The sequence below is a fragment of the Trachinotus anak genome, unplaced genomic scaffold (genome assembly GCF_046630095.1).
Source record: "Trachinotus anak isolate AG129_WGS33_773 ecotype Australia unplaced genomic scaffold, CSIRO_AGI_Tana_v1 ptg000004l, whole genome shotgun sequence".
Taxonomy (NCBI): Eukaryota; Metazoa; Chordata; class Actinopteri; order Carangiformes; family Carangidae; genus Trachinotus; species Trachinotus anak.
The window spans coordinates 19,314,048-19,341,605 of record NW_027273855.1 but is presented as its reverse complement, the minus strand read 5'-3'; the positions used below and the strand labels follow the sequence as shown (position 1 = coordinate 19,341,605).

Below are 27,558 nucleotides of genomic sequence, written 5' to 3'. Positions count from 1 at the left end.
AGCTTGACAAGCTGGTAGTGGCTGCATGCATCACCATGTGTCCTTGCTTTATTTACATAGTAACATATCTGCATATTTTTGACATTCATAGAAAAAACTGTTCGACTTTTGCCCCATAAAGAATTTGTCAGCATTTTTTAATGGATTCAGTGCAAGCATGACAAACTTGTATTGTTTTAAGTGACTAAAGCAAAAGCTAAAACAACACATGAAAAAAAAAAAGTATCCTTAAATTGATCTAAAGATATCCCATAAAAAGTGAAACCAAAAACTTGTCCCAACATAGAATTTGATCATATCCCAAACACACTGAAACACCTACTTCCCTGTCGCAACAATAGATTGTCGTGGGAACAACATTCAATGTAAATGAAATTTTTGACTTATATCATATTGATTTAGAAATTAACACTTTTGTACTTAGAGTCAAGTTTTGCTTTTTCTCAACTGTTGAACTGCGTTATGATATCCTATCTCACAATACCATGTTCCCATGCACCTGACTACATAACCATGGCGGCGTATGGCTTATATTTTAGCCTGCTAATGTTTGTATCAAGTGCTGCTGTGTAGAAAAGGTCACATTTGTTCCATAAAATGGTTGTCTTAGATTGGATTGACTATCAATAGGAGTGACCTTTTATCTTGGTCCCACTGGACTTGAAAACAGGTCCAGTAACATTTTAGAAGAGCATACTGGGTGAAATAGTTCAGTTGCTAACAATGGTCTCTGTAGCAATCTGACTCAACTCTGCTTGCCTAGTCCTGTTTCCATCAGTTGTTGTTTGTTTTTCATGTTGACATTTCAACACAGTAATCAGAGACATCATCTGACCAAGAGTTAAGGTGGAGTTAAATGGATATTTGGGTTAGTCAGGATTCAAAGTTAAAGGTTAAACAAACAAAACACATCTGAAGTTAAAAGTGCTAGGTTGCCATTTTTTCCATCAGCTTGCATTATGAGACATGTTGTCTCCTTCCTTTATCTATTGCAGGCAAAAAGTGCAGTTTTGAATAACAGACATATTCAGCTTTGTCTGAGCAAGCTGTCGTAACTCTCTGTGAGCCCCTGAGAATATAGTCCCCTGTCTTATAATGATAAATAAACATTAGAACTTCATCCGTGGGACACTCTTATAACTTTATTGCCAGACTTTGAACACGCATCAAAAAACTATTAATGAAAATCTATACATTTAGTTTATCTTCAAGTAGAGATGCGGTAGATGCAGTAGAGAGTTTTCCAGTTTAGTCCAAGAATTCCTGTGGTTAAAACCATTTCATACTTTCCAGTGTTTTAGTTCATTTCCTGTTCATCTTCTAAATTGCTTGTATGAGAAAAGAAAGAGTAAACTCGTCCCCTGGACATCCAAAAACAATCCTGTTGTATTCAGCAGAAAATGAGAGGAACAGTTTTCCTCCTTCAGATTTGCACAAAGTAGGGACTCTTTGGTTTGTATGACGTGACTTAGTGGAAAGTATGAAAAGTTTAGAATTGTGGTAACCTGTCCCTGGTGTCATCTAAGCTGTAATTTTCATGTTTTCTCAGACACATACGCTGCTCATACCATATCCACATAACATTTAGAATTCAGGATTACCTATAATTTACAAATATGGTGGAGTGTTCATTTTAGTCTCATGGCTTTGAATTTGGATCAGAGTTGCTGGTCTGGAGTTATTCCGTTACATAATAGGTTTTTGTATTGTAGACAGTGCTTTCATTGGGCATGCAGATTGAGGCCAGAGTACTAAACCTGATATCTAGGTCCAAGTCCGAGTCTGGGTCAAAGGGAACATCAGGGATGGAGATGGCATCAAGCTCAAAGTCGTGCCTTGTCTCTCCCTCCTCAGCATACACATGAGGAGTATAATTACACAGCTCCAATCCTGGTGCCTGGAGAGAGGTCAGCATCTAGAGTACACACAGCAGAAAAAAAATGTTTGTTAATAAAAAAAGAAACAGAATTACGACAGCTTTGTAGGATTGATGGAATTGTTGCCATTACCTTATCTAGTGTTTTGAACAGAGTTTCATGTAGAATTTCAACATTCTCATGACGTAAGTTTTTACTGTGTCCTCCCCAACTCTAGGGAGTCAGAAGCAGATATTTGTATGAATTCAGCTGTTTTAAATGACATCAGAAGTCCAACATAAAATGTCACAGTTAAACTGAATGAATATAAAAAAGATAAAGTAATAAAATAAGGGATCATAAAGTAGATTACAGTACCCTATGCATAGACTGCCCCTTGAAAAGATTCATTTTCATGGTTGATGATGCATCCTTTGACTGGAAAAGACAAAGACAGACAAACATTTCAGAGGTCAGACTGTACATGACAGCAGCTGCAAAACGTTAAACAACAACAACAACAACAACAACAACAACAATAATAATAATAATTTCAGTACCCAACGCTTAGAGCTGTTGCGTGAAAAAGTTTGTTCCATTAAGCGTTGTCTCTGGGACTGGGAGTAATCTAAACAGGCTTGAGTTGTTTCACTCGCTGATCCACCTGTAAACTGGGGGACAAAAGCAAGTTGAGCCTTGGCAAAACTTATTATATATACACCTTATATATTATTTTTAATTGGTGTCCATTTGTCACTATTAAATATAAGAAAAATGATAAAGGGATAAAGCTGGCAATTTATTTACATTTTATTAGTTCTTCAAATCTTATGAAAAGACCAAAACCAACTTTCAACTTTCTCAGCCTATCTTTGACTTTAAGGCACAAACTCTATATTTGTTTCTATATAAAAAAAATACTTAAAACCTGTCATATATTTAAAAAAAAAAAAAAAAAAAAAGTTCAAGTCATTTCTTTGTTTTTTTCATGTATGGATTTGCTGACAATAAAAAATATAGAATATCACAAGATCCTTTAATCAAGAGTATTCTGCCATTTGTGACAAAATAATAATAATAATAATAATAATAGCAGCTTCCGTACCCACTGCAAATTGTTCCCTTGCTGTTGGATTTCACTTTGGGACATGCTGTACCCTGAAGAGGCATGGTGGTCAGTCACTGTTGCACCTGATAGTTTATATACTGGCTGCAAAAAAAAAAAAAAAAAACTGAAACTTTTCAAGACAAGTCATGACTGCACAAAAGTAACAAATTGAATCAGAGCACATCTGTCACGGTTGAAGCTGCAGTAAATGTATATTTTACACAACTCACTTGCTTTATTATGATTTGTTCCGTAGTCTGACCACATCCTTGGTTTAATGCATCAAAAGCCACCTGTTGAGAATGTAAATACCGTCTTAAGCTTTTACAGTAACACATCATTTTCATGATTTTACAGTGTATAATACCACTGCTGTAAGACAAAGGAAAAATGATAAGAGAGCCTACAGTAATAATCAAGTACAGGTGATTTTGAAATAAAAGTATTTACTTTGCAGTCAGTTCCTGGCTCCTCGGTGTTACAGCTCTTCAGATATTGTCCAGAACCATTATCTGGGGCTGGTCTGAATTCTCTCTTACACGACACCAGAGCAGCCAAAAGTAGCATAGCTGGTATATAAACACAAACCACACACACAGTTCAAATCACACAGTGTACCACTACTACTAATCATTAACAGGAAGGGCTCATGACAAAAATATAAAACTGCTACTTTATATCATATAATGTATGTAATACATGAAATTAGGAAGAAAACAAAAAAAGTTGTTGTATGTTTTTTTTTTCAACTATTAAACATAAGAATAAGGCAATCTCATTAACAATAATCGAATTTCAGACATGTGCACTACCTGCAAGCAACAGTATGCTGAAAACAACGATGATAGCTGCTCTTCCTCCTATTGTGGAGGCAGTAGATCTGTGGAAGTTACAGTTTGGATTCTCTGTGTCTAAACAGTTACACACAGTAACTGACAGGTTCTGCACAGCAGTCTCGCCCTGAGCATCAGACACCTCTAGCACCAACTCATGGTGTCCAGAATGAACTGTGTCCTCTTTCACCAGATTGACTGAATACCCTGTATATCCAAAAGAAATTGTCATATTATAAAAAATCATGGTGACAAAGTTAATAAACCAGTTCGAGTTTGATTTGACAGCAGCGACAATGATCTCGGTTCTTATTAGAGCTCACCTTGCGTGGGGTCGAACCTCCACTTGCCATCAACATCTCCATGGAGCTTGAAGCTGAAAGGTCCACCATAGGGCTCTTCGTCCAGGTCCATGGCTGTGATTTTGGCCCGTGAGGGTCCATCAGACTGGCACATGTCAATTTGAGTTTCGGTCAGGGTAGGAGTATTGTCATTCTCATCTTTAATGTGGATGCTGAGGGTTGCAGTGCTTGTCATTGCAGGTTCACCTGGTGACCAACAATATGTGATTTGTATACGTTTTCATTAATGTGATAAAGAAATTGGAATTAATACCATATACACTATGTAAATAGTCCTCCAGGTCATACCATTGTCAATAGCATATATTGTGACCTCATAGATACTTCCATTCACAAAGGGTGACTCTCTGTCTATCGTCTTTGATGTGGATACTTTTCCAGTTTTGGAGTCCACTGTAACCCAGCCAGCGGGATCCTCTCCTATTACGTATCTGAAACACATATGTGTGTTTTGGTCAACATTTTCAAGTTCCGTACTAAAATACTCACATAGAATATTACTGCCCTGTAAACTGGATATGTAGCAAGTATCTTCATGACTTACACAAACTGGCTTTCACTGTTGACATCAGGGTCTCTAGCTGTAAATGTCACCAGGTCCTGTCCCGCCACAACATTCTCATACAACTGGACATTTTGGACAGGTTCATCGAAGATCGGAGGCTCATTGACATCCTCCACCATCACTGTCACTTGGTAGGTGGATGATCCAAGTGTCTGCCCTGGCCCAGTCCCAGTCCCAGTAGCACTAATAGTTGTGACTGTCCAAAGACCAGCAGTGCTCTTACTCTCCACTGTGCATGAATAATAGGGGAGTTCATTCTCCATGCTGATAGTCACATTCCATGCAGGACTCTCCTCATAGTCCAGACGCTGTAAAAGAAGCAAGGATCGAATGCTGGTTTGAAGACAAGCATTGAATTTCATGCCATGATGTAACTTCACATCATCCATCACTGGACTTTTTAAGAGGCATAAAGCTCATCATACAATAGTAGTCAGTGATTTCTGTAATCAACACTAAAATCCCTTGAAATATTATAAGACTATTCATGACTATTCATGTACATCTCACTCTCTTCAGCATTTGTTAGCACTGCTGGTGCTGCTCAATGAAGCCAAAACATTTGACATTTTAAAAAAAAAACATGCTCTGGCTTGTTCACAGTTAAAAGCAAAAGATAGGATGTCTTATGAGTATCACAGATTTTTAGACAATAATGTCTGAGGGAAATAACAGAGATGTAAATGGTTGCATTGGCATTTTAAGGAAAGGTACAGTGGAACATGGTTATCATGGGTCAAGAATTTATTCCTCATAGTTTAGATTTTGGAGCAGGGCCTCAGCAGGACGTAGCTATAATTAAAACTTCATGATAATAACTAGCCTGGTGCATTTTTTTGTGGCATCAGAGTGTCCTATATTTTCACCAATAATTGTTGGACTGTAGCTTGAAAAGATTAGTTCAGTATACTGTGTGTATGAATGCAGACAAAATACCTTCTTCACATACAGTTGTCCCTCGTTTGTGTCAGGATCAGTTTTGATAATGAAGTTGTTGTATGTGTCTCCTTGGATTTGATATTTCACTTTCCAGGCTGCTGTACCTTTTCTGTCTTTGTCTGTAACTTGCAGAAGTGAAACAAGAACATTTTCCTGTCCTTCTTTCACCTTCCCAGGACCCTGGGGTAAAAAAATAGATTATAACTTTTATTATAAAAAGAGGCTGTTGTACTATAGGCAGCTGTTTTCTTACTCAAGGTAACTGAATGAAGTAATTGCTCACTGTTTGTCCTGTGATCACAGGAAGGTGGTTATTTCCATCTTCTATGTTGATTATTATAGTGCAGGAGCTAGAGAGCTGCAGTTCGTCTCCACGGTCTTTGGCCTCCACTATAATGATGTGTTTTTCTGCTTTCTGATGGGTTACAAGAACATATTTGATTTGGCTATACTATTCAAATTTAAAAGAGGAAGTTCGAAGATCAACAGATCTGATATTTTTGATTTGTGAATTCAGCCTTAAAGCAAGGAGTCCTCTTACCTCATAGTCCAGGCACCCTTTAAATGAAATGGTTCCAGTTTGAGTGCCAGAGATCTGGGTTAAGTAGAACTCCACGTCATCTGATTTAGGACTGATCGAGATTATTTGTAAATCAAATATTTTATTGTTGCCACTGTCTTCATCTGTTGCTCTAACAGTAATCACGTCAGTGCCTGTTAGTATCGGAAGAAAAAAAGGTGTTTGTTTTATTTTATTGTATTTTATTTTGGACATGGTGAAATTCACAGCAACTTGTTGACTAAGTTACCTTGTAATGTTAATTCTTTTATGCTGACCTCATACTTTTCATTGTCAAACTTTGGAGGGTTGTCATTTGCATCGTTAATTCTTATCTCAATTCCCAGCCGTGTGTCTATTACTCGACTGTCTCTATCAAGTGCCAGGAACACCAGCTGTAATGCAAAGGCAAGAATTATGAAATAATGAAATTTCCGACCACGTCCCACATCCCAATATCCCTCACTTACACACACAAACACTAACCTTAAGCTCTGTATATCTCTCGTGGTCAACAGGGCCATGGACAGTAACCTCCCCTGTGAAGCTGTTGATTTTTAATATGCCTTTAGGTTCCTCGTCAACACCTTGACCATTTATCTGGAAAAGGCTGAGGTTCTTCTCAACTTTAATCTGTAGAGAGTCAGAACACAACAGCAGTGAAATTGTAATGATCTTTCTTCAGCTTGTCATTTGTTATGCTGTCATATCCATCCTGGTAGGTACTCACTATGCCCAGTGAATATGGGTAACTTCCTCTATAGCCTTCATCAATAGTAAAGGAATCTATGATCCAATTTCTTTTTTGTCGCTGCAAAGTTTCAGAGGCCAACCCGTCAACTCCCAAGCACTGCAAAAACATTTCATTACATTATTTACATTGGATTAAGATGCGGGTTGTTTTGTGTAACTGTTGCGGAACATTACGACATTGGTCAAAAGGAGGAGATGGTAATCTGCAATGTTGACATAAGCCACAGCTGCTGTATGTATTTTATAATTATGTCTAAGAAATATTTCATTTGCAAAGTAACATTTCCTTATCTTCTAGCAGTTTTAACCATTGACAACCAGAAATAAAAATATCTCCCCAGCATAGCTGTTTCATTTGTAAGTTGTTCTTTCAGTTCTTGGTTATTAACAGAAAACATTATTGCACAGGTTAAAATAATAAAGCCTTACATTCATGGTATATATTGTTAGAGCCATTTAGATGAAAAGTGATTCTAAAACCTGAGGCAGGTGTACACATCACCCAAGCGCTGCCACCCAAGATAAATTCTTACCAGCACCAGGAAAAGACAGAAGTGTATTGTCTCCATATTATATCCAGAAAATGTGTGTTTTGAAAGTTGGTCCCTCAGATAATTTCCTGCTCCCAGGATAAACCTGCATGAAGGCTGAGCTGCATGTCAGTGCTGGTTTTGACTGCAGTATATCATTGTATATCAGGGTGGGAGGGCCTGTGTTATAATATTAGCTTTCACATGAACCAAGAAGTTGGCAACCGTCATAGCATCTGGGTGGAACACTTTCTGAGTGACATGAGTACAGTTTCTCATTTTACTGTTTCTTCAAGAGTGTAATATTAATTATTGTCTTTATTTGTGTAGATCCTTTATTAACATGGTTATAAAGTGCTTCATGGTAGTGCACATACAAAAAAAATGCCCATGTGAAAGAAAGTTTGAGTAAAAACATCAGCCAAAAGACATAAAATACCTTAAAGACACAACAAATAAATGAAAGATTTTTTAGGTTTTCAAAAGTACTTTAAAATCAGTGAGCTTGTTTGATGTTAAATGAATAGAACATTATGAAATATGGGATATAAATAAAAATATAATAAGACCATTGCTGTTGTTTTCCTGTAAGGGTAACTAAGACATGTACATAGTATTGGATGAGCAAATAAACTTGGACATACTTTAGCAGTTTACTGGAATAAGCAGATATGGCTGAATTGTGAGGCTCACTTTGTAACTCTGTTTTTTCTATTGCTGACTTGCGCAGAAATTGTTTTGGGCCATTGTCCCAACTTAATTAGCAGTAACACATGGTGAATTCAGGAATTTCAGAATTTAGAAATAAAATATGCAGTGAATTATGGATTATTGTGTGCAGCGTAATACAGTTTGGCACAGCACATTCTTTATAAGACAAAGAAGAATAAATAAAAAGTCCTGTCGTTTCCCTCAGCTGATTTTATTCTCCCTTTTTTATAAAAAGTCAACTCAAACTTTGTTTTGTCGATGCTTACTTAACAGTAGACTTAAAGCCACTTTGACTGACTCAATTTTTCTTTTGGTGTTCATGTTATCTTCAGTTCATCAAAGTAGTCTGTTTCATTGTCTATCTCTTTCCTTTGATTGTGTGTTTTGTCTGTGTCATTGTCATAGCACCTCCTGTACGTCTTCAGCAATTCACCACAGAAAAAATAACAAGTTTGCTTATTAGAATAGCATTGCAGAGCAGTTGGAGACAGTTTATACATGTGGGCATGAGACTACAGAGCCAGAATCTGACCCGCATACCTCAACACTGTGCCACTGGGAGTGGGAGAATGACTTAACAATACAAAGCTTGGCTTCCATAGAATGGAAGCTAACCGGAAGCGTTTGAAAGTATTTACAAGTTCCAGCCAGCATCCTATGACAGCACTTAGGAAATTTTGCAATGAACCAAAGCGGCTCTGAAGGTGTTTACCAGCAGCCCTGATGAGATTACTTCTCTGGAAAAATGATGTGAAGTGTAATTACGTAGGAGATTAAAAACCTGTTTGTCATGTCATGGAAGTGATACATCTAGCTGCCAGGATGGCTATCGCTTAAGAATCAGCTAAACCTATTTCTGTGGTTAATGGACAATAGACTAGAAATAGAAAAGACATAGAAAAGAGTTACTTTTAATTAATTTTGCTGCTCATCAGTTCTTTTTTAAAAAAAAATGCATTTATTTCCTATTTCCTGCTGTAGCATGAAGTACCACCACTTTTAATGCCTTAAATTGTCTAATTTATATTTTTATTGTGATTGTATGTTTACACTGCTTTGCTGCAGAAAAATATCCTCTTGTGGGGCAATACAGATCTGATCTGAACTATAGGTATAAAAATGACAAGATTTATATTCTGATTATTTCTGGGTTATGCATGTGGATCAGGCAAGGTTGCAGTTTCACATTTGCCTATATTAGTCTGTGCCACACCTTAACAACATCTGACCTCTCTGCTTTTCTTGCTTAGAGCGTTTATTATTAAAAAACAAGTTTTATAGCGTCTGCTGTGTCATTCAGCAACAGGCTATAATGAGGAACACAAAGCACAAATATTGTTTAATAATTGTTTGTGCAGCAATACAAGGAGTTGATCACATGAAATTGGTCATGACATGTCCTCAAACAATAACAAAACTGAAGACAGCCACTGTCATTGGTTCAGAAATTGTGACAGTGTTAGTGGCGATTGCTATATGAATTATATGCAGGGTGAGAAAACGGTCAACACAAGTCGCACCTTTCTATCCTTCTGGCAAAACAGTACCAGTGACATGTCTGCTGTCACCACTTCTTTGCTGACAACCTCTTTATCTTCTGCAATTCATGTCACAGTCTTTACATTAGACTGTTAGTGGGCAAGTATAAAAATGCTAAAAATGCTGGGATGATTTTATTATAATTACTTCAACAAATGAACATCTCTTTTCTATGGTAACATAATGCATTCACTTAAGAAGGAAATCTGCTGTGTTTCTCCTGAATTAACAAGATCATTATCTCATAATTCTGAGAAAATTTTTCTTTAAAAACCTTTTTTTTTTTCTCAATTGAATGCAATACTCTTCCAATTACTGTCGCCCAATTATAATTTCAACCAGTCAGATTTCTGCAGGTACCTATCAAATATCTTTTACAAAAGGGTACTCTTGGAAAATAAGCTTCATCTGGCGTACTATGAAATATCCCAGTTTCCACACATAAACTTCTGCTAAATTACAATTTAAACTTAAAAAATAATACTGTCCTGACAAATCCTCCACCAGACTTGGCAGCAATCACTCTTTTTGCCGCAAAGTACAAAACAAGCAAACACACCCAGTCACCATCAATATGCAACATTTCTGTATCACCAGAGCATGACAGTTTGTGCAATGCATTCATTCCATCTTTAAGTGAGCAATATCTAGCCTTGACTACACAATCCCTGTTTTGTGGATAGGTACAATATCTCAATCTAAATACAGTTGTGTGCAAAAGTTTGGGCACCCCTGGGCAAATTCCATATTTTGTAGCATACACACACTAAAACATTAGCCCTCTCCAAATGTTAGTGCACGGTTACTTTTTATTTCAGATATCACAGCTTGCAAACGTTATTTGGAGTCTTTCTGTTCCTGATTTAGGAATTTTCACCCACTCTTCTTCAGCTCAAATTTCTTGAAGTAGTTCATGGTGGATTTTGAGGTCTTCTTTGAATCATTGTCCTGCTGTAGAAACCAGACTCTTTTCAGTATCACTGTCTCAGTTAACTGCATGACATGTGCACCCAGAATTTCTTGATAGTTAATAGAATCCATTCCTTTTTTTATCCGTGCAGTGTTTCCTGTTTGTACTGTTTGTGCAGTGATTTTCAAACCACTCCTGTGTTAGGTAAACTTCCTGCAGCTCCTTTGCAGCCATATCAGGGTTTTGCTTTCCCTTTCTACCCAGGAGGTGAACACTTTTTGACAGTGGAAGTTCTAAGCTGGAATTTTTTTGGTATCTTTTAAAACCATCCCTGCTTTGTCGGCATCAGTTAGCTTCATTTTCAGATCAAGAGTCAATTGAGGCTATACGAGTTCACAAAGTTCTACTTGTTTAACAAGTAGAAGGATGCGATGGATGGCCCCCAATGGGCTGTGTCCTTATAAAGATTAAAGAATGAATGAATGATGGCCAACTGTTTGTACTTGTCATAATTACTGTCAAATGTTTTATGTTAAGGTCATGAAATGACCACGGTTATCATTTGAAAAAAGGCAAATTTTTAATGTGTATTTACTGCAGTGATGGTATTTACTTCTTTTCACTTCAAGAATTAGCAAAATATGCAACTTGCCCAGAGGTGCCCAAACGTTTGCATACAGCTATATGTGAGATGTTTAAGTCCATAATGTGCAAGTATAAAATCCATCCATTATGGTATATAATTGCGTCAAACATCCAGTCTAATTAATCCATAATCACAATCACAAACTAGGAGCGAAGAACAACCTGCTTGGTATAAAAATCACATTCCAGCTGTGCCCCTCAAAGCTGTATGTTTTTTTCTTGAATATTCTGGTGACAGATTCCTCCCAAGGTCTTGAACTTTGGCCCCAAATCATTCAGAAACTGCAAATCATCTCCCAGGTTGCTGAATGACAGCTCATCCAGTGACTGACATTTGCTTTCCCGTCCCTCGTAGGTGTACTGGTAGGGTTGGTACACTGGGTGGTGTACATGGTTTCCATCAATCATGTGCAGTCTCTGTGAAATTGAGTCGGAAAAACAAATTTCTGGGTCAAAAAGAGGTCATACCAAAACACATTTTAAAAGACATTCAGTCTGGTACAATGTATAGAGATATAGTCATTGAACTTTCTTTCATTTCTTAAAGTAGAGGCAAACGACCAGAGGTGGAGAAAGTACACAACTCTATTACTTGAGTCAAAGTATAGATACCCTTGGTCAAATATTACTCCAATACAAGTGAAATTTGTTCAGTCAACTTTTACTCAAGTTAAAATACTGGAGTGCTTCCTTTCAAAATAACAACATATAACAACCTTCTGAATGCACTGACTTACTTGTAGAACCTGTGGCATAAAAGCCTATAGAGATGGCCATAAAACACAATTGAATCAACAGGACAGCCATGGTCATTTTTGTATTCCTTTTTGTTTTAATATTTATTTAACATGCCCCACCCCCAGCAAAACATCATGGGAGTGTTCGGAAACATCTCTGGCAAACAAACCTAACCTAGTTATATACCCCTATGTTCTGATGTAGCCTTTGTTAGTCTACTGACAAGTGCAAATTTAGTTTTCAAGTAGAATTACCATCGCGCAGTTGTATGCCTCCACCAACCAGCCAAGTTGCAGAACATATGTTCACAATCTCTTCTTCCTGATTTACAGCATTGAATAATGGCTGTAATGTTTTTGCATAACATTATGATGTCACAGTGTCGTAGACCTTTGACCAATGGATATAAAATTTCTTCACTTCATTTTCTCCTTATAGACATTTGAGTTGAATTTTGTCATAATTACTGTATGAATGTGTGAGTTATGGCCAAAAACGTGTTTTATGGGGTCACGGTGACCTTGACCTTTGACTACCAAACTCTTATCAGTTAGTCCTTGAGTCCAAGTGAATGTTTGTACCTGATGTAATGAAATTCCCTCTTGGCCTTCTTGATATATTGCATTCACTAGAACGTGAGATCACCGTCACCTTGAACTTCAACCTTTGACCACCAAAATCCTTCATCCTTTTTTTTCTCCGAATGTTTCTGCCACATTTGAAGAAATTCCCTCAAGGCGCTACTGAGGTAATGTGTTTGTGAAAATGGGATGACTGGACAACCCAAAAACATAATGCCTCTGCCGCTGGCTGTTGCTGGCAGGGAGGCATAAAAATGCCACAATAGGAGTTGGCTTTTCACAGCGTGGGAGTTGTCTCTGGTTTTTTGGTTTTGCTCCGGTGACAAGCACTGTGTGTGGCCTATTGCCTGTTTAAGATAAGTTTGAGTCATAAGTTTCTAAAGAAATAAAAAGATATGCAATGGAAGTACAGATACTCCATCCCATCCCGACAGGAAAACTTAAGTGCAGGACCCAAGTAAATGTACTTCACATCCACCACTGCAGACAACCTTATAGTGATTTCGTTCTCACTCATGTTATGCACATGAGCTTCACTGAATTTAATCTCACTCACTACATCAGAATAATGGCCTGTCCACCAGTCAGGGCTTTGCAGCCAGTACAGTTAATTAAATTTGAACATCAGTAAAGTCAAGTGCTTTATGAAGACATTAATATAGCATGCCTGGTGTTCAGCTCTGTGTGATGTGAGAGGAACTCCTACCCTGTCGATGTGATCTGCAATGTGTTGGTTTGACCGCAGGCTGAAAGATTGCTGGTACCTTGATGAGCCGCCCTGCTGACAGAGAGGACTGTGAGTTCTTCCAGCAAAAAAAAAAATGCATTTAAATGCACAGGGTTCCCACAGACATATGAACATGTTGTACATGCATAAAAAAGTGTACTTGAGGAGGTTCATATTGTATCTACTTATAAAAGAAAATATAAAATCGATGAACAGTACTACTTACCTGGTAGATGTTAGACCTGCTTGTATTCAATAGAGTAGAGTACTATAATTAAGAAAAAAAAACACAGTGTTTATTCAGTCTTCTACCCTCATTTGACCTTATCTGACAGTCACTGTATTTGCAATATTTCTACCATCTAGCACTTAAAAAGGCACGCTAACTTTTCTTCAATACAACAAAATGTTTCATCCTGCACCAGGATCCACTCATTTGTTGTTTGTTTTTAAGTGTGGATAAGCCAAATATATCTGTCATCATAAGATAACCTTCAACAGAGCCAAACTATTTGGAGACCGCAAGCAACGTCGAGCAATTCAAAAAGATGACACTCCTCAGTTGGGAATTTATGACCTCCATCAAGATCATTGCCATTTGCCTTATGGGGCTCTGACATACAGTGCATCTGGAAAGTATTCACAGCGCTTCACTTTTTCCATACTTTGTTATGTTACAGTCTCATTCCAAAATGGATTAAATTCATTTTTTACCTCAAAATTCTACACACAATACCCCATAATGACAAAGTGAAAAAAGTTAGCTTGAAATTTTTGCAAATATATTAAAAATAAAAAACTAAAAAAATCACATGTACATAAGTATTCACAGCCTTTGCCATGACACTCAAAATTGAGCCCAGGTGCATCCTGTTTCCACTGATCATCCTTCAGGTGTTTCTACAACTTGATTGGAGTCCACCTGTGGTAAATTCAGTTGACTGGAAATGATTTGGAAAGGCATACACCTGTCTATATAAGGTCCCATAGTTGACAGTGCATGTCAGAGCACAAACCAAGCCATGAAGTCCAAGGAATTGTCTGCAGACCTCTGAGACAGGATTGTATCGAGGCACAGATCTGGGGAAGGGTACAGAAAAATTTCTGCAGCATTGAAGGTCCCAATGAGCACAGTGGCCTCCATCTTCCGTAAATGGAAGAAGTTTGGAACCACCAGGACTCTTCCTAGAGCTGGCCGCCCGGCCAATCTGAGCGATGTTAGGGAGGTGACCAAAAACCCTATGGTCACTCTGACAGTGTTCCAGCGTTGCTCTGTGGAGAGAGGAGAACCTTCCAGAAGGACAACCATTTCTGCAGCACTCCACCAATCAGGCCTGTATGGTAGAGTGGCCAGACGGAAGCTGCTCCTCAGTAAAAGGCACATGACAGCCTGCCTGGAGTTTGCCAAAAGGCACCTGAAGTACTCTCAGACCATGGGAAAGAAAATTCTCTGGTGTGATGAAACAAAGATTGAACTCTTTGGCCTGAATGCCAAGCGTCATGTCTGGAGGAAGCCAGGCACTGCTCATCACCTGGCCAATACCATCCCTACAGTGAAGCATGGTGGTGGCAGCATCAAGCTGTGGGGATGTTTTTCAGCAGCAGGAACTGGGAGACTAGCCAGGGTTGAGGGAAAGATGAATGCAGCAATGTACAGAGACATCCTTGATGATAACCTGCTCCAGCGCGCTCTTGCCCTCGGACTGGGGCAAAGGTTCATCTTCCAACAGGACAACGACCCTAAGCACACAGCCAAGATAACAAAGGAGTGGCTTCAGGACAACTCTGTGAATGTCCTTGAGTGGCCCAGCCAGAGCCCAGACTTGAACCCGATTGAACATCTCTGGAGAGCTCTGAAAATGGCTGTGCACCGACACTCCCCATCCAACCTGATGGAGCTTGAGGTTCTGCAAAGAAGAATGGGAGAAACTGCCCAAGCTTGTAGCATCATACTCAGAAAGACTTGAGGCTGTAATTGCTGCCAAAGGTGCTTTAACAGAGTATTGAGCAATGACTGTGAATACTTATGTACATGTTATATTTTTGTTTTTTATTTTCAATAAATTTGCAAAAATTTCAAGCAAACTTTTTTCACCTTGTCATTATGGGGTATTGTGTGTAGAATTTTGAGGTAAAAAATGAATTTAATCCATTTTGGAATAAGGCTGTAGCATAACAAAATATGGAAAAAGTGAAGTGCTGTGAATACTTTCCAGATGCACTGTAGATATCTGGGTGCAGAACGGCGTTGTCCTAGGTGTTCCAGGGTGCACAGAACACACAGAGAGGCATGAGAGAACTAGGGTGACCTGGAAGTGCTGTGGCTTGAAATTTAATGCTTATGGATCGATCCCGCACAAGCTGGTAGAATCAGCCCTGACTCATCAAATCTACAACTTCACTACATACCACAACTTTTGCCTAAGGGTGTTCTTGGGAAAGGATAACGTGTTTCGGGACATTGTGCGAAACACACAAACATCCTTCCTGCTGGCACTCAGTATGTGTGGTGTTAAAATACTGTTGTGGCACCCTCTTGTGGATTGAAGTGGGTGGATCCTTCGCAAAACAGGACTAGGTCAAATTTAGTACATGGCTGGACCATGTATGGTCAATGTGCAAGATTGAGAATGTAGTTGAAAACTGTTGTGGAATCACTGTAAACAACTGACATCATCATGTCCTAGTTGCATTCTGCCTAGTGTGAGCAGGTTATAGATACACATGCTTTTTTATTTATGTTGTCAGAGAACGGATCCAGTTTGAAATAGTTTTACAAAAACTAAAAAGAAAAATAGCAAACTGGTGAATGCAAGTTGCTGTTGAAGTAGAACTGGTTAACTGTGGTAGACAACAGGAAGCCTCTGGGCTAGCTTCAGGCACACTCGCACAGAGTCCAGGTTATGATTAAAATAGCTTTATTATATTAGGGCAAAAATGCCATTACAGATAAATGGTTCCTAACAATGTTCCCACCCTAACTTAAGTTAGGATTTGGTTCTGTAATTCCAAATTGGGAAAACTCATATCTTATACTCTTCCTATCTTAAGACTAAATGTAGGAGGTTTCTGTAAAAGACCTCTGAAATCTATACACCAAAGCATCAAATTTAAAAATCCAATAAGTCTCTCTGAACTAATTCATTAAGCTGATCTCCACCTCTGTTAGACTACTACACAAATTCAATACCCTCAGAACACAAATGTGCAATAAAAACTAATCATGTAGATCACCCTATGGCACGCCACTTCCAGAGCTGTCATAACAGCCATTTGTGGAGAAGTCTATCAGAGGTGGGGGTCGTCTTAATAAATTACTTCAGAGATTTGGATTTAAAAAAAACAAAACAGTGGTGTTTTATTATAGTGGCTCTGTGTGAGTGTGCCTGAAGATAGCCCAGAGGCTTCCCATTATCTAGAGTTTGGAATAGTAACTAAAATTCAACTCAGTAAGACTACATGTTAACTTCCAAGCCATTTCCAAACTGATGCTCTGCTGCTGCTAAAATCCTGATTTTACAACCACGACGTCGTCTAACAAAATCACCATAAATTAAAGACAAAGACCGCTGTGGTTTCAGCTTAATGCACTGTATAAAATGACCACTCCTTGCTGCTCTGCCGCTCACAGAACAGAGTGGAGACAAGAGCAGGCATTACTGGTGATTTTCTTTAAAGTAACCAAGGTTTGTCCAAAAAGATGCTATATTTATTGCGCAAGGCTTTTTTGAAACTGGCAACACTGCTGGCTGTAAACACCCTGCTAATAGAATCTGTTCGCACTATTAAATTTTGAAAGAGCAATGGCCAACGGGGAAACTCCAACTCAGTCCTGTGGCATTCAGCTGACTAATGGTGGAACTATGATCATCAAAAAAAAAAAAAAAAACAAAACAAAAAGAGCAGTGCAGCACGCCATAAATTACGGTAATTTTCATTATTGATTAATCTGATGATTAGTTCTTGATTACTTGATTGATCATTCTGTCTAAAAAAATCCAGAAAACAGCAAAAGGTTCAATGTATCTAATCCTGACTTTTGAGAAGCTAGAACCAGCAATTGGAATTTTTGGCATTTTAGCTTGAAAGACTTTTAAAATGGTCGAATAATCGTTGCAGTCCTACAGTCATCAGTAAGCACGTGCCAGCAGGGGCAGCTATTGTAAGACAACTATGATCACTTACCATTGTCTGCCCTCCAAGGCCTCTCAAAGTGTCTCTTTGATGCTGTGTTCCCATTGTAGTCATGTTAGAGTTAATCTGTAGGGAAAATATATTAAGGTTATATCAGGGTGTAAGAGCATTTTGGGAGAGCAACAAGTCCTGCATATGACCAAACTAGAGATTTATTGGTCATATCTGCACTGAAAGTTAATTTATTGTTTGTGAAATCATCATTTCAATAAATCCTGCTACTGTAAAACATTCCTTTAAATCTCCATTATTCTTTGTCTTATAGACACCAAAAAACATGCAAACTATTTAAAGACCTGTTACGCACCAGGGTGAGCCTTGAGCTGTTGTATGTATCAATGTCCTGGGCCATTGCTGGATCCATTTGAGAGAACTAGTTGAGCAGAGTAAATTGATAAAGCAGACCCCGGTAAAAATTCCACCATCATTTTATATTTTTGTTTACAACATTTAACAAAGCATTTTATCAAATGTTTGAAAAAGGAAATGCAGCCACAATTTCAGCTTGTGTGAACAGTTAATCCCTCCTTGCAGGTACTATATGCAAATAATGTGTGTCATGTCAAGCCACCATTAGATGAGCTATAGCCTGTAAAAACCCTGTAATTTATGTCAGTTATGTGTCTATGATGGACCAGTTCTTTAGAATCACATACCTGTCAATCTGTCAGAACTGCAGATACACAAAGGCATGTATGAAGTAAAAACTGTCAGTAATTTTTAAGCAGTGTTTGCTTAAGTGTTAGTGTTAATAAAACACTGACTGCTTTCTTTGTGTAACTCCTCTGTTTTGTCCACAGAAGCCTTTTAGACTCTTGCCTTTTTGACGCACCCTGAAATTGCACCCACGCTGAAATTTAAGAATCTGTATGTGAAAAGGTCAGTCACAAAAAAGGGGAATGAGAGGCGGCTGAGGAGAGAGATGAGGAGTACCTGCATGGTGGCCTGTGTAAGGCCATCTTTCACAGCTACACCATTTGTAGGCGTCAAGGGCAGAGTGGGCGAAGCCTGGCAGAAAGGCATAAAAAAGGAATAATAGTGAAGATCAATTAATGGAACAATATAGCATACTGTCACTTTCTTACTCCCTCTAAATTGCACACACAACACAACCAACTCACTGTGCATGCAGCGCCCCCTCCTTCCTGGTTGTAATTGATAAGGGTCTGGTTGCCCTCATCCTGCACGATGGGCATGTGATTTAACCCCTTGCTTCCACACTCACACATGAAGAGGAGTAACAGTACTGCAGACACATCACACAAACACTAAGAACAGAGCGTACATGTTGCGTTTTCAACAAACTGCTGCAATGGGCAATGGCGGCCAAAATAGAGAAGGTCCCTTCTCCAGTAAGATAAATCAGGGTGAGGAGAGCAATGCTTGTTTCTCCCATGTTACCACCATGAACCCCCAACTGCTTAACTCATTTTCAAGATGAGACTGTGGGTGTACTGGAGAGCTTCCAAGTGTGAATGTGTAACTGCTTGAGTTTGACTGTGTGACTGTGGTCAGGAGTTTGATAAAAGAGAGCCTTGTTCTCAGTGAAACTTCCCTGCACAAACAAAGGTTTTTAAATAATAATGAATGGCTTGAAGTGATATGTCAACTCAGGAGCAAGACCAGCAGAAATTAAGTTATGGCATGTTAAACACCTGCGCACTAACCTCTATTGACAAATTTTGTTAGAGTCAAAATCTTGAGGACAGAATTATTCTGATCTGATGAAGATCTAGCAATCATCAGAAAATGTCTTGAAATGCTTCTATCAAGTGATTAGCTTGTGTTTAAACTACGAATCTTCACATTCCTTACCCCTCTATTCATTATGTGATCAACTGATCTTCATTTAAATTGTCATCGTTTGCTTCTAACTGACTCGATACTAAAACATTCTGAGGGTCACAGCAGGTTTACTGGCCATGAACTTTATGGTTTTGGTAATGTCTCCACTGATTCCCATACTCACACAGAAATAGAAGCAATCCTGCAAAAATCAGTCCAATAGCGGCTGGCCCAAAGCTGGATGAAAGCAATGCTTTGCCACGGCAGACGTCTGCTTCTCCACAGTCACACACAATCACTTCCACTGTGTCATGTCCACTCATGCCCTGTTGGTCCTGAAACACCAGGGGCACTGAGTAGTTGTCGTAATAGAGTGTTTTCAGGCTAATAAGGCCAGCTTCCTCACCTGGTGAAAAATGTAAAGAGAGGCATGTAGTACCTGTTCAACTGGAAATCTTTATTTCTTGGAGGGGGAGGGGGTGGGGGGTACTAACCAAAGGTAGGTTCTAATTTCCACCGCTGCTTCAAAGTTTCATCATCACCTCCCAGGGAGAAGGTGAAGGGCCCACTGTAAGGATGGGCGTCTAGGTCCTTGACAGTCAACATGACCTTGTTAACCTTGTTTCCACACATAATGAGACTATTGTTGACCAGCTTAGGCGTGTTGTCATTGATATCCCCGAGGTGGACCAGGATAGTACATGTACCTGTAGCTGGAGGCTCACCTTGGTAACCACAGCAATGGAAAAAACACCACTTTAGTTTACAATAACTGACTGTACTATATACCTTGTATTTGATGACAATTTACAGAAGAGCTCGTTCATACCATCATCTATGGCACCGATGAGGATTTTGTAAATGCTGTCCTTGCCAACAAAGGAAGACTCTCTGTCAAAATTCTTAGTTGATGTGATTTGTCCTGTTTTCTCATCGATGGCCACCCAATCAGCTGGATCTTCCAACAGCACATACCTGATCACAAGTGGGAGAGATTGGAGAGTGGAGCAAACATATTAAGTGAAAATGCTGAATTGCAGTTGCTACACCGAAGCTGTAGCTTTGTTTTTTGCTTGCAAACTTAATTTCATTCATTAATTTAATTTCGACATGATAAAACTTAAGATCATGTAGATGGCAGGACGCCAACTGAGAAAGGGCATGTGCTTAAATGTTGGTGCGTAACTTCTTTACTGGCATTTTATATGTCCAATATTTCCATTAGCACACAAAGGCAGGCACTATCAGAGATGCTACATGATTGCAGGATGATGAAAGTTTTACTGCATAAAGTATACCTCATTATCAGGTAAGGTCCCATAGGAAGTGTGGTGCAATTAGGACCTGACTAGGGCAACAGCAGTTTGATTATTGCAGTTATATCAATATCAAGTTATGGTTATGTGCCTGCTATTACAAAAGAAAGAAATGCCAAAGATATGTTTGTAGTAATTTAGAAACAGTGGCACCATTACATAATTTGTTTTTCAGCTGTAGAATGTCCCACTCATTACACACGTTTGTCCAAATTCGTTCAGATTTCTGGTTTTCTTATGCGTACCATAATATATTATGTGATATATTATATAACACTTTTTAAACCTCTCAAATGTTGTTAACTGCCTGAAAGATCCAGCATAGCTTGGGCTCCATTCACTAAGTGGCAATGAGTTCAGCTGGCATACAGTATGTAGACACAAACCTGATGCTGGTTAAGTCAGAGTCGACATCATGAACCTTTGGGGTGAACAGCACCTTTCCTGGCATCTCCTCTTCCTTCTGGTACAACTCAAATTTTTCTTTCTCAAACTCAGGAGGGTCATTGACATCAATCACTTTGACTGTGACGTTGACTGCACTTGGAGGAGGAAGTGTGGCTGTGCCAGTTGATTTATCTTTACAAACAAATAAGGGTTCCTCGTTCTCTACTCCGATCTGCAGGGTGGTAAACGTCGTCCGCTCGAAATCCTTCCCCTGGAGGAGACACACAAGCTTAGGTCAGCGCACTGCTATTCATGATAAATGATAACATTTTGTTTGACTTTTAGCTTGGCCCACTGTGAATGAAGGAACTTTGTAATGGAGTGAGAAAGGAATTGTTACCTTAATGACACTCAGAATACCCTCGTTTGTCTCTGGGTCAGTTTCAAGTTTGTAGTTCCCATCCTCATTCCCTTTAATGAAGAAGTACTTGGCACGCCAGCCAGGAGTTTGAGGAGTGTCTTTGTCCTCCACAGCAATTCTCAAAACATCATTTTGGATGACTGACTCTAACACCTCACCATGGTACTGGGCAGGCAGAACAGTTTCAAAGTAAACATCAAACATCACCCTGAAGAGTAACTATAATAATTAAAAAATAATAATCATAATAATAATGAAAATAATCCTTACATTATTCTCCTTGAACGTTGGTGCATGAGTGTTTGTGTCTACAATGTTGAGAGTAACAACAGCAGTGGAGGAAAGGGATGGTGTTCCGTGATCTTTTGCTTGAACAATAATTTGATACGTCTTCATTTTCTGGGAGAGATATAAAAGATTATGTTTGCGATATCATATTGGAAAATTAATATGTGCGTGTGTATGCATATACATGCAGATGCCATTTCATTAACCCTCACATCATAGTCAAAACACCCTTTAAATTTGAGCTGGGCCATCCTGTCGTCAAGCTGTTCCAAATCAATCTTGGGCTCTTGCGGCTGCTGTGAAATCATACTGAGAGTGACTTTAGAATTAGGTGTGTCCCTCTGGTCTATGTCCATGGCTTGCAGCTGCACTGCCAAGTACCCTTCAAGAAATTAAGAAAAGGAAACACACAAGAGTGAATGTGTTTGAGAAAAGTAGCCCAGGTTTGAAATGATCATTTTTTCACATCTCTGTTTAACCCTTCAGATTTCATGATAACTCCATAATGACCATGTCACTTTGAAACATTCTCATTTTTTGATGTGTGATGCTACAGTTATAAGATGTATCTATAAGTCATTTACACAAGTGTAAACTCACCCTCTGGCATATTTTCCAGCACATTGGCTTGGATTTCTTGGGAGATAAATTTAGGTGGGTTGTCATTGATGTCTTTTATTTCTACATCAAAAGCTAGTTCCCTGTCGATTCTTTCGCCAGTCTGTCTGTCCAAGATATCAAACTTGATCTGTGGGTAAAGGTACTCATGTAAAATGACTCTGGTGGTTTAACATCAATATAAAGTGCAATTAATCAGAAGGACTCGTGATCCAGTGTTAACTCACATGGAAGAGATGGTATTGCTCTCTGTCGATAGGTTTATGGACATAGACGACTCCGGTATTTTCATCGATGGAAAACACCCCCAGCGGCATCTCAGTCACTCCCATTCCACTTATATGAAACTTGTGGCTTTTTCTCGTATGATCTGACTTGTCATTATACATCTAGAGTTAAAACATACACATCTGAGCTGGAATTGTCTGCACGTCTGATCTGGCCAGGATGCTGAGCTGCAACATTGACTTGGAATTTTATTTACAAAATGAAGTCATCACCTGCGAAAGTTGTTTGGGGAATGGACCACGATCTTCCTCTATTATTTCAATCGTAGACAAAACCCACCTTCTTTTGGAACGCACCAAAAGCTCCTGTAAATCACACATGCAGTTGTTACCATTTCTGCTAGACGCAAAAAACATTTTGGTAGGAGTTTGCAATTCCAAACATGAAACAGTTACCCTATTAGCACGGCTCTTAGGGCTCCCATCGTGAGGCTCTGCCAGGGCTGCTAATGCAACCTGCAACATGAAAACTGCACAGTAATTCTTGCTTTTTAAAGAGCTTTTAATCCATCATAACTATCTCAATGTATTCACACACTTAACACAAATTTCACAAATTTCCTCTGTCAGGGTTTAATTTATTGCTGTGGTTTTAGTGTCTGGCTGTTTCCCTCTCTGATTTTCCCTCCATTTCCTTCACTGTAATTTGCTACTAAGATGACATTTATGTACAGAGATGTTCCCATTCATCACTTTTACATCCCCATTCATCCCCTGCAGGGTCTTGGTGAGCTGGGGCAGGTTCCAGCATGCATTGGGTGAGAAGTTGGGTGCACACTGGTTGCCCTTTGATCACAGAGCAAACACATAGCAACACCTTCACACAGGCAGTGAACTTAAAGTTCATCTGGTCTGAATGTCTATAGACTATGGCAGGAAACCAAAAGCAAAAGAAGGAACAGGACATAACAAGGAAACTGAACTCCCTCACACTGTCAACACTTACGGTGACTTAATTAAATTGCTATGTTTTGGTCAAGTGAAGTTCACATGGTATTTCATTCAGGAGACCAAAACAACCAACCAATTACTCTAAATTTACCTATGAGCAGAGTATCTTGAGAAGTGTTTGGTAGGCAGTGATTAACAGCACTGAGAAAGTAACAACCACCTAGATTTTTAATATCTTGATGAAATCAGTCTTACAAACAGTTTAAAGCTATTAAACCGTATCGTGGCAATTAATATGGACAAACAATTACTAACAATAACTAACAACACTTCTGTCAATACTAAAGCACATGGGGTACTTAACCTATTTTTTTGTTCTGATTTTTGAGGCTATTTTATGCCTTTATTAGATAGCAATGGTCGAGCAATGAGAGGAAATGAATGAGAGAGAAACCAGTGATGTAGCCATCCGTGGCTGGTATTGTAACCTGTAGGCTGCAGCCTCCCCATATGCATATGTAATATATCTACATATATTGAATTTATATACAGTATATGAAATATACGTACATATAAAGTTATAATATACTGCATATGTGAATATTACATATAAAACCTATTGAGTATTGAGTATTGTTCCACCTATTAAGTGGAACAATTTCATATATTGACTTATATGTCTAGCTCATACAAATTTGTATGTCTATGTATGTATACTTACATTGTAGACATATTTTACATATATATATATACTGACATCCCAAAGCCTGTCAATATATACAGGCCTTGTGGGTTCCAAAAGTCTGCGACCACTTTCCCAGAATGGGAAGACAGACATGTTTAAAATCAATGAGAAAAACAAATGTAAGCTTATAGAATTGTTGCTTGTAAGTTGTATTAATAAACTTGCATATAGAAAATTAAATATATAACATATATACTTGCAACATATCATACCGTGTAATATCATAGATCTTTGTGATATATGTAGCCAACATATACAAATTTAACTATGACAACGTCACTCTTGACGTGGGGACATATAGCTATGTCATATATTTCATATCTGTATGGGTAAAGGTCGCTACACACAGGTATCGAACAATATCTTTTACTGACTATCCTTTACTACTGATATTAAAAACCATTAAAAAAAAAAAAAACAACCATATTGCACTTAGCCAAACTCCATAGCCTGCAGCTGAAATTTACAAATCATAGTCACCGAGTGGAGCTTTGGTATATTATTATCATGTACTGATTTTGTAATAGCTTGCATCTCGGGACTCCAAACTTCTGTCTGAACCGACCGGAGTCTGAGAGGGCAGTAACCATTCTGTGTTCTTGGTGTAAGCTGAAGCACTGAGTTTGTGTTTCTGCGCCATGCAGTTGTGGTTCCCATGGTCACATCTTGCCTGTTTTACTCTGGTGAAATGTGCGGGCACCTTGTAGGCTAAATGACTATGGCAGCTCTGTCCGTTCATTTTTTTTTTTTTTTTTTATATGGGCAACACAACTCAAGTGCGATTCTCAAACTGATCTTTAAATTATATATATATATATATATATATTTTTTTTTTTTTTAAAGAAACGTATTCTTGTATTAGTTTTCATTCAATGGACAGATCTTTCACTGAAGCTCACCTGAGAGACTGTCGCTCACCTGTGTGCGTGTCTGTTCCTTTGGCTGCTGCTGACATCATTTTCATAAAATGATGCCTGCCTCAACAAACAAATTATTTGGACAAGCTGTGGATAGTTATAGGCTAATGTTCATGTTTTAATGAACAGTAAGAACTGTGTTCTTGATCCATATAAGCCTTAAATATAAGTGAAATATTATATTATCATAACAACTTTAAAATAAAGATACATGTCTGGATTTCTTAAATTCTTAATAGCAAAACCGTTCATTTAAAATACAGATTCACCACCTTTATCACCAACTCCACTAGGCTCACTGCTACTGCCAAGTTGCCGCTGGTCAACAATGTCTAATGCAGTTTGAAGTTGCCAGATTGTAGTCGAGTTTGACCAGTATCCCAGTCTCCAAGACTTTTACATAAAAACCAACATTTTGCGGCGACCACACAACCCTGGCAACTTGGAGTTACTGCATAGATCATACCAGTAACACAGAGGGGAGTTCAAATGGCAAGACAGATTGAGATGGGTAAAAGATATTGGGAGGCACAATTCATCAGCACGTTGATAGGGAAATGCCCTCACAGTCCATACCTAAATCTATGCACATGGCCCTGCAATTACACTAACAGCCCCTGACTGAACCTGTAACGTACATCGTTTCTAAATTTTTGTCTGAGCCCAGCTCCCGTCAGGTATCCACCTCCTGTGCAGTAACAGCTGACAGTCCAGATGTGTAAGAAAATGAGGAGAGCAAGAGAGATGGCGGGTTCAATATAGCCTACAACAAAGGTCCACATCGGGACCTTTTCTGGATAAACGTTTGCCATCATCTGTCTAGTATAAAGTGTATTAGACAGGTTTTATAAACCACTGTGTCCACGAAAATGGACAAAATTGAAGATGTGAACAGTGACTGAGAAGTCTGCATCATTTGCTTTCTGCCTGACAGCCAGGTTCTCTCTGGAATAGGTGTGTATTAAGAAATACCTTTGTTTTTAACATTTGTTTCCATGACTAAAATTTTTCTTTTTTCCTGATTCTAATTTCAAGGGAAGATTCAGAGGTTGCGACTAACTTAATAGCAGGACCCCGCAAATTATAACCCAGTCTAATCCAATAACTAGTAAAAATGCTGTAATCCACTGAATTGTAAGGCTCCTGTTACCATGTCCATAACCTGTATTTCATAATACAATGTGTAGAACTGTTTCAGATATAGCAGCGACTAGATGCTCTGTAGGACATGTAGACAATCTATACTGTCATTTTCACTTTTACAAGTAATCACAAGCAGCTGAACTCTCTCAAATTAAATGTTTTGTCCAAAAAATAACATCCTAATCAGTGACATCCTAATCTATGCTAGTTTAAAGACTGGAAATAATTCAGGAAACCCTGCTTACCAAGAGAAGCAGGGAGACGGTCCTCATCGTAATTCACTCTCCTTGATAACCTCTGTGGGAGTGCACTCAAAGAGAGAAGCACAGCGTGAATAAGAGCACACAGACGACAGCCCACATTACCTGCAAGGCAGCAGATTGGTGGACAGTTCACAAAAGACTGTTTGTTTAGTGCAGTTATGTGTCATGTGATATGTTAAATGCGGTCTTTGAAGCTACAATTTGTGTGTAAAACCAGTTGGAGTAACTATTCTGTTCACGCCTACCTGGGTGTTTGCTTTCTTATCTAAATGTATTTTGTGAGAGTTTTGAGTTATTTAGTTAATGTGATATTGAGAACTTGCACGCTCTGTGTGTGCGTGTGTGTGTGTGCGCGCGCTCTGGGAAACATGGCTTGGCTCAGGTGTACACCCCTCTAGCCCTATAGCTCAGGTTACCATCTCTTATTTATGTCTGGCCTACATCACATTCAAATGTAGCTCAGTTTCATAGTTCCTGTAAGTATTAGATACTGACTGAAATAACATTTTGAAACCCACTGGTACAGTATACATCACTCTCACACTCAATACACCAACAGTGAGTCATTATTAGAATATTTTACCGTCAATATTCTTATTACCTTAAACACACGGGATCCTTTTCTAGTGAAGTGTCTCAGTCACATTTTAATTAAAATAGGATCACAGTGCACACAACAAAACTATTGTGTGAACAACTGTGTCCATTTCACCCCAGGCAACATTAACTGGCAGGTTTTTGGAGAAACTCTCTCAGTGTCATATTTTTGTCGTGAGTATGGATTGGGCTTGAGATCACAGCACAAGGCTGTAGGTGGAGCAGTTCCTTAAAATGTTGGCACAGGGCAATTCTAGAGTATTTGAATGTTATTTGAAAATACCTTAATTTAAAAGGCATGAAAGGCTTCTATTGAGCTGTCTCACTGACACATAAATTAAAATATAATT

General features: G+C 38.7%; 2 protein-coding genes across 5 annotated transcripts; both read right to left on the bottom strand.

Annotated features, from left to right (window-relative positions):
- Window positions 1-1,120: 1,120 nt before the first annotated feature.
- Window positions 1,121-7,668, bottom strand: cdh26.2 (cadherin 26, tandem duplicate 2). The gene is made up of 18 exons (XM_071476726.1): window positions 7,509-7,668; window positions 6,953-7,072; window positions 6,709-6,855; window positions 6,473-6,617; window positions 6,205-6,377; window positions 5,947-6,078; window positions 5,661-5,843; window positions 4,704-5,032; window positions 4,448-4,590; window positions 4,121-4,345; window positions 3,777-4,004; window positions 3,415-3,533; window positions 3,195-3,257; window positions 2,962-3,066; window positions 2,417-2,527; window positions 2,235-2,294; window positions 2,010-2,090; window positions 1,121-1,915 (listed from the first exon to the last, which is right to left on the bottom strand). Exons 1-18 carry the CDS (start codon window positions 7,542-7,544, stop codon window positions 1,679-1,681), a joined length of 2,637 nt encoding a protein of 878 aa, XP_071332827.1. The 5' UTR covers window positions 7,545-7,668; the 3' UTR covers window positions 1,121-1,678.
- A 2,394-nt stretch (window positions 7,669-10,062) lies between these two features.
- On the bottom strand, window positions 10,063-26,688 carry cdh26.1 (cadherin 26, tandem duplicate 1). Of its 4 annotated transcripts, none has more exons than XM_071476732.1 (19): window positions 26,594-26,688; window positions 23,049-23,108; window positions 22,866-22,958; window positions 22,593-22,754; window positions 22,348-22,495; window positions 21,960-22,129; window positions 21,730-21,858; window positions 21,439-21,624; window positions 21,038-21,309; window positions 20,165-20,310; window positions 19,830-20,060; window positions 19,520-19,741; window positions 18,672-18,796; window positions 18,484-18,558; window positions 17,858-17,923; window positions 17,542-17,616; window positions 13,583-13,624; window positions 13,336-13,407; window positions 10,063-11,727 (listed from the first exon to the last, which is right to left on the bottom strand). In XM_071476732.1, the coding sequence occupies exons 1-19, from the start codon at window positions 26,618-26,620 to the stop codon at window positions 11,509-11,511; spliced, it is 2,520 nt and encodes an 839-aa protein (XP_071332833.1). In that variant the 5' UTR covers window positions 26,621-26,688; the 3' UTR covers window positions 10,063-11,508. The 4 variants fall into 4 exon arrangements, with proteins under 4 accessions (XP_071332833.1, XP_071332828.1, XP_071332832.1 ...); XM_071476727.1 differs by having other exon boundaries at window positions 10,069-11,727; window positions 13,297-13,410; XM_071476731.1 differs by having other exon boundaries at window positions 10,069-11,727; window positions 13,336-13,410.
- Between the last annotated feature and the right edge of the window lie 870 nt (window positions 26,689-27,558).

Bases quoted from the DNA above. Each gene is read 5' to 3' on its own strand.
- cdh26.2 (XM_071476726.1), bottom strand. From the start codon at position 7,544: ATGGAGACAATACACTTCTGTCTTTTCCTGGTGCTG. The intron at 6,618-6,708 runs GTTAGTGTTTGT...TTTGCATTACAG, and splicing joins AGAGATATACAGAGCTTAAG to CTGGTGTTCCTGGCACTTGA. The intron at 5,844-5,946 runs GTGAGCAATTAC...TTTTTACCCCAG, and splicing joins CTGTGATCACAGGACAAACA to GGTCCTGGGAAGGTGAAAGA.
- cdh26.1 (XM_071476727.1), bottom strand. From the start codon at position 26,620: ATGAGGACCGTCTCCCTGCTTCTCTTG. The intron at 22,496-22,592 runs GTGAGTTAACAC...CTTTACCCACAG, and splicing joins AGCAATACCATCTCTTCCAT to ATCAAGTTTGATATCTTGGA. The intron at 21,625-21,729 runs GTAAGGATTATT...CTGCCTGCCCAG, and splicing joins CAACGTTCAAGGAGAATAAT to TACCATGGTGAGGTGTTAGA.